This window comes from Nicotiana attenuata, unplaced genomic scaffold (genome assembly GCF_001879085.1).
Source record: "Nicotiana attenuata strain UT unplaced genomic scaffold, NIATTr2, whole genome shotgun sequence".
NCBI classification, from domain to species: domain Eukaryota; kingdom Viridiplantae; phylum Streptophyta; class Magnoliopsida; order Solanales; family Solanaceae; genus Nicotiana; species Nicotiana attenuata.
The window spans coordinates 36766-47050 of record NW_017670900.1 but is presented as its reverse complement, the minus strand read 5'-3'; the positions used below and the strand labels follow the sequence as shown (position 1 = coordinate 47050).

General features: G+C 38.1%; 1 protein-coding gene and 1 non-coding gene across 2 annotated transcripts; both read left to right on the top strand.

Moving 5' to 3' along the window:
* The first annotated feature begins 5456 nt into the window (after window positions 1-5456).
* Window positions 5457-7291, top strand: LOC109244338 (bZIP transcription factor 27-like). Its single transcript, XM_019411405.1, has 2 exons — window positions 5457-6822; window positions 6962-7291. Exon 1 carries the CDS (start codon window positions 5884-5886, stop codon window positions 6436-6438), a length of 555 nt encoding a protein of 184 aa, XP_019266950.1. The 5' UTR covers window positions 5457-5883; the 3' UTR covers window positions 6439-6822; window positions 6962-7291.
* A 1905-nt stretch (window positions 7292-9196) lies between these two features.
* On the top strand, window positions 9197-9268 carry TRNAE-UUC. The gene has a single exon. It is a non-coding gene; the product is annotated as a tRNA-Glu (tRNA).
* The last annotated feature ends 1017 nt before the right edge of the window (window positions 9269-10285 follow it).

Here is a 10285-nt window from a genome sequence, read left to right as displayed (position 1 = left end):
TCAGCTAAAGCCATCATCAAGGCTCTACTCAAACCAAGCGACCTTGAAGCCCCTTAAGAAGCGGGAGGTCAGCATGCAGAAATCTACTTTGCATCAAAATTACGAAGAGCAGAACATGAAAAAGAGTACAGAAGGCGTATAACAATGAAAAATCCTCTTCATACAAAGCTACTGCGCAAACAACCGCAAATTACCTACAGCTAAAATCTACGGAGTCCAAGAAAAGAACAACAAACAACAATAAAAAAAAGGAAGAGAAACAAAGATAGCAATTCTTTCACTCGGCACCATCTCCAGGAGATCCTCCCTCATCAACCGCACCCTCATCAGCTTCTAGCATTGCAGAGTCATATCCACAGTTTACACGAGCCTCTCGTGCCTTCGCCCGTGTTCCTTCATATACGGCCTCAGTAACTTTGCCCTCCTCCCACAAGCTCTTGTAGATGTCCCGCTAGGCTTCAGCATGAACCCAAAGCTCGTGCAAATGACGAGGAGCAACGGCGGAGGAGGATTCGACTTGAGCCAATAGTTGCTCCTTTTCGGCCTCAAGAGCAGCGACCCGGTCCCCCAGGGTCGATGCCTCTTGGTCGATCTCGCCAATGCGCTCCTCAAGCCTCGCTTCCCTTAACGTGGCCGTCGCCCTCTCCAATTCCTGCTCGGATTGGAGGACGTGGATGGTGTTCTCTAAAGCCGCAGCCCTCGCCAAAGCCGATGACCAAGAACTCTCGATATTTTCCAAACCGGCAACTTTTCTCTCCAACTCGCTCAACTTCCCCATCCACTCCGCGCTCATCGCCTCAACCCTGATAAGGTTCTGATCCATCTCTGATTGCATAGACCTTAACTTCTCCTGAATATGTTCGCACTCTGCAGCAACCCCATTGCCCAGCTCAAGCTCTTCATCCTTGGCACGAAGTTGCTCCTCGAGTACACTACTCCTGCGGATAGCCTCCATCAGTTGCTGGTCCCTCTTCTCCAGCTCCTCGCCAAGGGATCAAGCAACAGGGTTCGCCCTCAGCCGCTCGTGCATCTCACGACACTTATCGCGATAGCACCATATTTCCCCAGCATCGTCAGGAAAATCTTGGGCCGAGTATCAGCTCTGTGAGCACTCTCAATCTCCACCGTGTACGTCTGGAAAACGAAAAAACAGGCTAAGGCCAGGCCAGCAAGAAAAGCGAAAGGAACATAAAAGGAAAATGAAACGTACCCTCAAGCCCATAGCGGCCACTTCGTGCATCAAATTAATATCGGGAACGTTACGAAGAGCCTCGCTCTCAGTGGCGGAGCACAAGAGATCAAACTGCGGCACTAGGTCCTCCGTATCTCCCAAAAGGTTGATATCCGACGGAATCTCTAGAATACGGGACGACCCTCCCGCCTAAACCACCGAACGGGTAAGACCCTCCTCAAACATCCTAACATCATCAGGATCAAGATCAGACTCGAATTCGTAGTCGTCGACCACGATACCCTTTCCCCTTTCTGCGGCCGAGGAAGAAGCACGACCAGGTACCGAAGACGAAGGTCCGTCCAAAGTAGTAGCAACGGCCTCAGAAATCTGACCCCCCACCACGACCGTTGGCAGATTGACCACAGCTGCGGGAACTTCCGTCGATGGGTCGGACACAACAGCTGGCACTGCCCCTATAGGTGGAATGACATTGACTCCCGCCTCAGATCCCGTCAAGGGAAGGTCTTCCTCTAAATATATCACAGTTGAAGGAGCCGTTTCGAACTCCACTCGCCGTCTCTTTGATGGATCCTCTCTTTCCTCGGCACGGGAAGATTCCCTCACTAGGGAGGTGATAGGGGCTGGCCTCTCAGGTCGAGGGGTGACTTCCGCGCGTACAGCCGTAGCCGTAGATTCGACTGAAGCGGCCTTTGATGAAGGTCGGGTAGAAGATACCAAAGCAGGACGAGAGGACGAGGCAGGTTGACAAAAAGCTAATGGAGAAGCCCTCGCTCTCCGCACTCTTCTTGGCATCGACAAACATCACATAGGAAACCAAGTAAAAAGGGAAGGAGAAGGAAGAGCGAACAAAGACAATATTACTCACCAGTAAGGGCTTGCGTCCATATTTCTCATAGAAAGACGACCATGTACGGACACCCGCCATATGAGGAAGGATGACGCTCACCCACTTGCGGATACCATCAACAGGTGCAGGAGGTAGCTTCGCGGCTGTAAAAACACAGTTTAGTATTACCAAAAAAAAAGCGGTCAAACATTATCCCGACAAAAGGCATAGAAACTTACGGGCGAAGTTCCATATCTTAGGGAACCCCGTAGGATCTGCCACAAGGTGTTCGGTCCGCACATAAATGTAATTCTCGTAGAAGCGATGGTTGGCTCTATCGTCCATCTTCACCACCAGACTCTTCATCCCTCGGTGACGCATGTGAATCATCGTGCCACGAATGAGTTGAGGGGCGAAAATATTGAGCATATGCCTCAAAGTGATCTCACGACCAGCAAGCTCCGCAAACTTGAGCAGCATGAGGAACAATTTGTACAGGTACGGCGAAAGTTGCGCTGGGCATACCTCGTAAAAGTGGCAGAAATCTACCACCAAGAGAGGAAGAGGAAGCGTGTATCCGACAATAAAGGGGTAGGCGTAGAACGTGCAATACCCTAGGCGATCAAAATGGACTATGTCGTCCCCCACCGCTGGCAGTATTTCAACGTGGCGAGGGATCCCCCACCTAGCCTTCAATTCTGCGATCCCCTCCTTAGTTATGACGGATGGAGCAGGTTTCGGCTCCTCCCCGGCGGGGCTGTGAAAATTGCTCCACGCTTTTCCAGGGCGAGGCAAGATCTCAGCCACCGATGGGACCTCCTCATCTTCTACCACTTCTGGTCCTCCAGTGGCCAGAACATCGTTTTCCGGCATCGGAGTTGGGGAAGAAAGGTCAGCGCGAGAAGAATCGCCAGCCATTTGGATCAATTTGATAAAGCAAAAGAATAAAGAAAAGGAAAGACGAAAATTCCTTGCCAACTAAAGGAAATCAAAAATCCGAAGTATCGGGAGGAAAGAGGATTCGCAAAGTTTTCTTAAGCAAAGGCAAAGAATGCGTCAAATCGAATGGTGCAGTCCTATTTATAAGAGACATAAATTTTCCGAGCACGAAATCCAAGAGTCGCCAATTGAGGTTGATAGGGCATGAAACGGTTTGACCCCCTAGTAACGTGTGTCATAATGGAAGGTAACAATAAACAACGCTTCAAGACAAATGATGTTCAGGTTCCAAAAATGACCAAAGTGGTTCGAGGATATCGAAAGGACGTCGTCGCATTGCCAGAATCTAAAGACCACACCCAAGGGATAGGTGATCAGATTTCTCTTAGATACATAATAATTATAATCCGCCTACCAGGACCGACAAAAGACGACCCCGGCAGGCGGAGGGACTAACTGTATTGGTCAAAATCTGATCGCTGCAGTCAGCCTGACCAAGATCCCGTCCAAGCGACGGGATAGTGAGAGACGACATGGTTTGCTCCAAAACCCCGGACTCATAACACGCACCGTGATAAAGAACGACAATAAGGGAATGACGAAAGCGGACGTTGTGCGAATCTGTATTGACCCATAGCGAGCGTTCCATAACTATACATAGGGGAGGAGTCTCCCAATACATGGGGGGCTTCTGGTTCTCTCTCTCTCCCTTTTTCTCTCATCTGTAATCTGGTTCTCTCTCTCTCCCTCCCTTTTTCTCTCATCTGTAATCTCCATCGTAAAAGGAAGAACGAAGCAATCCCCAAGAGAACATGTAAAATGGTTTCATCCATTGATTAATGAGATCCATTATGGAAAGTTTCAAGAATATTGGTTACCTCTATTTCATCTTATGTATTGATTTTCCCAATTAATTTATTGATCTGGAATTTATTATGTTTAACTAAGATTTACCCCTTCATTCTCTTTGATTGATTTGTTCAAAAAGATTCTAATATCTTTTGAATTAAATAGTGGCTAATTACTTTTCTTCTTAGTTATTAAAGCAGGAATCTTCAAATCAAGATATAGACTGATCAAAATAATTTGAAAATATTGATTGATTATTATACTTGTGAGTAACTCTTTTTACATGATTTAGTTCTATTTTATTTCTCTAACAAATGTTACTATTAGAATACCTATGCAATTAAATTTTTAATATCTTTCGTACAAATTATGTGATATTTGACTTAAAATATTCGTGTAACGCACGAGTATAGAGACTAGCACTATATTAAAAGTACGAAGGCCATTAGCGAAATATCGTTCGCCTTTTTGTACCCTTTAAAAATATATTTTACATTGGATAAAATTGTAAAATCATAAAACTTACCTAATATTTAGGAGTTTGAAATCAAATAAATTGTTCCGAATATAACTCTGTATTGGAGATATTTTCCTAATAAGGCTGCACGAACTATTAATAAAATAAAAATGAATGCAAAAAATTAGGCGAAAAGTTTTTTTTTTCCAACAACGAACTCGCCGATCTGTGTAAATCTTTTATTCTTTATGATTAGTATTTATTTATACCGGACCAATTTTGCCTCTTTAATCCATTCATATGAACAGTTTGTTGTTCGTATGATTTTAATAATAAGTATTCCTTAGAAGCTTGGCTGTCTAATTCGTTTCTTTTCTACTCTTAGAAACGACATGCTAGAAAGAATTTAAAATAGTAATTATGCTTGGAAAAAATAGTGATCATTTATTAGTGATAAAAATTTATTTTATTACTTGTTGAGGAGGAAACATAACCAAGTTAGAAATATCACTTAAAATTTAATGCTTATTCCCGTTAAATACATGAAAAATGACATTGTCTTTTGGTAAAAACGAAATTAATATTTACTAAGAAATTTATTACATAATTTTACAAAAAAAATAGGAATTAGCTACAAAATTCATCTTGGATAATAAAAATTTGGATGATATGCCGTCATTAAATAGGATTAGCGATGAATTTTATAATGTAAGTATAAAATTTGTTTGTCACCGATTCTTTTTCTTTTTATAATTAACGTCTCTAGAGTACATTGTATCTAGACGATCGTATTGATACAAAACAAAAACAAAAACAAAAACAAAAACAAAAACAAGGGGCCGGATACATAATATATCATCACTAAGCTTTTAAATATATCTTGGTTACGTAGTTATCATGCTTAATTAGGCGATCAACTATTTTATTGACTAAATAGGATTAATATTCGCCATTTTTAAGAGCTTAGATTTTTAAATTTTATTTTATAACTCAAACCTAATTTTAATAATATTTTATGTAATTTTTAAAATTTTATACGTCGTAATAATACACGCGCATCGCGATAACGTAAAACTAGTTATGATAAATATAGCCACTTATAATACCTAGAAGTAGTTCACGAGCCAGGTTGTTGCATTTCATATAACAAGGAAATAAATTTTACTAAATTAAGATGAGTCCTCTTTTATTTCCTCTCCAACAATATTACCAGTTCAAATCAAATGCCTTTAATTAACAAACTAGATGATTGCAGTGGCTTCATTCTTCATTCTATTCTCTTCTTCTCCCAACTTGGTACTTTTAAGGTGACTTTAGAGAAATGTTATAGTACATTCTCACCGCCAAAACATCACATATTGGGGCGCGTGGATTATCGTACTATTTCGACATGACAATACAAAATCAGACATCACCATTTTGTGACTTGTATTGCTTCCCCTCCGTCGAGATTGCGCCTAAGGGCTGGTTGGTTTTGAGGAGTTTTGTGTCTCTTTTTATTGTTAGTGGTAGTACTAGAAAGAAGTAAGTAGTAGCTAGAAGATAAAATAGTACATTCTAAATTCGCTTTCTCAATAAAGTTTTTCCCTTTTTACTCTTTGTTCTGCTTCTCCAAAAATGTGGTCATCAACCAGTAGTAGCAGGGGCATTTCATCTTCTTCTTCTTCTTCCAAATCATCATCATCATCTTCTTCATCTCGTTCTCCATTTTCTCCTTCAAATCATCATCTAAATCCAAGACTTAAAACCATGGAAGAAGTTTGGAAAGACATTAATCTTTCTTCACTTCAAGAACACACTACTACTTACTCTAGAGATCATGATCATCATCAAACTGCTAATTTTGGTGGTATGATTTTACAAGATTTCTTAGCTCGGCCTTTTGCTACTGACCCTCAACCACCACCAGCAGCTTCTCCTGTTCCGTCTACTACTATGTTGAATTTGAACTCAGTTCCAGAGCTTCATTTCTTTAGTCAAAACTCAATATTGCGCCCACCAACACCTATTTCTCAAGTCCCATTTGAGGGCTTGGCTTCTTCAGCTGCTAATGGAAGGAAAAGGGTCCCTGAAACAGAGAATAATTCTGCAGGGGACAGGAGAAATAAAAGGATGATCAAGAACCGTGAGTCTGCTGCTAGATCAAGGGCTAGAAAGCAGGAAAGTAGCTAGCATTTTCTTAATCATATGTCGTTTTAAAATTGTTTTCTGTTGTGTTGTCGATTTTTAGCAATAAACTATGTTTATTCGACTAAAGATGGTCATTGTCCCTTTAAAAAACAAAAAAAAAAAAAACAGAAAAGGACATTACATAAGAAGGGAAAAAAAACATTATTCAGGGGCATGAACATTTTGTTTGGAACTAGTTATTCTTAATCTTTGCTCCTCCTTTTCTTTATATATGTCTTCTTGGTTTGGACAATATGCTAAGTCTTCTCTCTTATTTTTTTCTCATTTGATTTTTCTCCATACTTTCAGGCTTATATGAACGAGTTAGAGCTGGAAGTTGCCCATTTATTAAAAGAAAATGCCAGGCTCAAGAAACAGCAACAACAGGTCCTTTCTTTTTACTTTGTTTTGCTTTTCATTTACTGACATTATTCATTCCGTTAACAACTAGTGATTTATTTAATTAGAAAACAGAATATATAACAGAATCATCATTTTAACTTGTTGTTCTCTTTCATATGGCCAGTTACGCTTAGAAGCAGCTGCTCAAGTTCCTAAAAAGAAGTCTCTCTATCGGACGTCAACAGCTCCATTTTGAGAAAAAGTCTACTACTGTAGTAAATTTTAGAAGACTTAATTGTCAAGTGCTAATTTTACTCTATTGCTACTAGTATTAAAAACTATTTCTGCTACTCTTCCCATTTTCCCTTTTTGTAATATCAACTGTTGTTTCATTGTGGCCTTGTGTGGGCCGGCCGATGAATAGGTTGTGATTTAAGGAAAGTATAGGGCAATATCAAATGGGAAGACGGTTTAGTCTTTTATGGCAATGAAAACTAGCAAATTGGAATTTTTATTTCCCTCTTTTGTTAGTCTATATCATATTTGGTGCTTGTAGTTTGGACCATTTCTGTCCCTCTGCATTCATTTGTTCCAACTACCTTTAGCTTTCTAATGTAGGGATGGCCTTTTATCTGTGCCTACCTAGTTTTTATTTTAAACTAGTACTAAGTAGCTTGTCACAATAGATTTTTAATTTCTAATTTTGAAAGCATTTTTTAAGACTATTGAATTTTTAATAAAAATATTCTGATCATTAGTAGAAAGCATGTTATTAGTTTTGAATATGGGATGTATAAATAAAGTAAAGTGAGTAGTTGGGAGAAGATGAGGCCTCGTGTTATGTCGTACTGTCTGTAGTGTTATAGGTTGGCTGAAATAGAGTATGTTAGGTAGCATCACACAGTAAAAAGTTAGGGAATCATATGTTTGTGGGGAAGGGGATAGAACTGGCTTCTTTTGTTGGAAATAAAACGTTCATTAATTTTCTTTGATCTGATGTGCCATCAATAGTCACTAATTTAGGACCCAAAAGTTTGCTTGGAATATTATATTTAGTGTGTGGCCAAATTTCTAACATTAGTTTATTTTGAAATTTTCGAAATAAGAAACTATCTGTGTTTGACTAATTAGTTTGAAAAGTATTTTTGAGCAACAATTAGTTTTTGATCAAATTTTTAAAAGTGCTTCTAAATGTATTTTCTTAAAAGTTTTTTTTTTAAAAGTATTTGTGAGAAGAATTTACTTTTTTCTGCTTCTTAAAAATTAGTTAACTCAAAACAATTTTTTTTTTCCTTCTCTTGTTGCATTTTGACGTACTACTTTGTTCGTAAGTATGGCAGTCTTGTTGTAAAAAAGTTACTCATCTTTATTTTCCAAAAACTTTAAAACATAATTTGAATGTTAAAAACTTAAAAGGTATTGTGATTCTTTTATTATTCAAAATATTTAGAAGATGTTGGGAAATTTGCAGTCAAAAGTAAAAGTCATTTGACATTTATGTGTTGTTTCTTCTATTCCAATTATATATTGAGTGAAAAGGAGAAAACCCAAAAAGGGAGGAGTCCTTTTCAACAGTCGAATGATACCATCCCATGTCTATTGGAACCTTAGCCCATGTTGTTAACAGATGTTAATGTAGGGCAAGTCTTTTAACTAGGTTCTGACATCTGTAAATGGTGCATCTCTTTTTTATCTGCTCTTTATTTTGGATTTTCCTTTTTCTCTTGTTGCATCATTATATAGGACAAAAGAGGTTTTGGTTAAAGGAATATTATGGGTCCAGTATTTGTTATCCAATGGACTACTTTTGTACCATGTTTAAGTGGAGAATTAATGCATCACAGGATGTATTATGCTTCTCAGTTGAATGGCAGAAAATTGCCACTGTTTATATATCTACTCGGTAATCTATTCCACGAAAAGTTCAAATATATGATAGGTAATTAAATCAAAACCCTTTAAACAATTCGAATTTGTTTCACCAACAGCATCTAGTGTTCTCTCATTTTTCAAATAAACTATACATAGACATCTTGCACATGAAACCAAATGCCTCATTGACTCCTAAATATAGTTCAATAGGAAAACTATCATTTTCTTTGTGAAGAGAATAGTTTCAAAAATAGTAAATTCAGATGAAAACGTGAACAAGTTCATAAACAGTTCGATGCCAATTAGTTTTACGATTAAATTAAAACTCGAACTCAAGCTCGCTGGCATAGAATCATTTGTCTAAAAGAGCTAACTAAGCCGAGCTCACTTGAATATATGGCTTGTTTACAACTTCATCTTCAATACTTCGTAAATTAAGTTTTAACTGATGCTATTCTATGTTCAGAATTGGTGATCAATGAGCAACTGTTAACCAAAAGTATTTGTAAACGTATAAATAAATAAATCGGACAACCTCAATAACAAATCCGTTATCGTCCAGCGGTTAGGATATCTGGCTTTCACCCAGGAGACCCGGGTTCGATTCCCGGTAACGGAATTCTTTTTATAAATTCACAAGTTAGCCGAGACATTAGTTACATTGAAGTTTATCTCAATTTCAACGAGAATATTAAAAGGGCGTAACGTGGCCTACTAGGAAGGATAATTTAAGAGAGAATTTGTGAAAACTTTGGGAGTTACAAAAATAATTTATCCAAATTAAAAGAGAGAAATTAGGAAAAGCAAGAAGTTGTGATTTTGTTTTTGGTATGTTTGTTTGGTCTTCTCTTATTTGACATCATTTGGTCCCTTTTCAATTAAAAAGGAAAAAGTATGTTCATCCTGTTGACGTTAAAGGAGTTTAGTGAATACTTATGATTTATCTTCAGTCAACTTGTTTAGCTAAAAGCAAAAGAAAAAGGCAAACATTAAAGTTATATTCCTCTGTCGTATCAGTCTTATTAAGTTTCCCTCTAAAGAGAAAGTAATAGGTGGGCAATAGCAAATGGACGATAAAGATGAAGCTAACTTGGAATTTATAATAGCTTCTTTTGTCTTGCAACTGAATTCATAGGGAAGTGACAATTCAAAGTCTTGGATTATCCCAATTCTTTAAAGCATTTTTTGAAGATGTCATTGACATATTTTTCCTCTCCTTCCTCTTTCGTGGCAATATTTTCTTTGTGGCTCTTCATCCCAATCTCTGCTTTTTGTACTAAATATGAAGTTATAGGTCAGTAGGTTCCCTTTTATCAATCAGAAAGACTGGTCTAACATTTTATAATGACTGTACTTCATAATTTTTCTTTTCCCTATTAGTTATGTCAGTCATGAGATTAGAGTATAACATTTTATTATGAGTTTGCTCCCATAATTGGCCATCCAGTTCAAATTAAATTGTAGTTTTTAAGTGACTCAAACAACTCACAATAAGTTGACATCTTCTTGAATGAGTAGTATAACTAAGAGGATGTTGGTTTCCCCCGGTTGCTGGAGTGAATAACGCTAAGAATCGAAAAAACTTTTATACAAGACTTTTGTCCTTTTAAACTGTCAAAGATGTACAATTAAAACT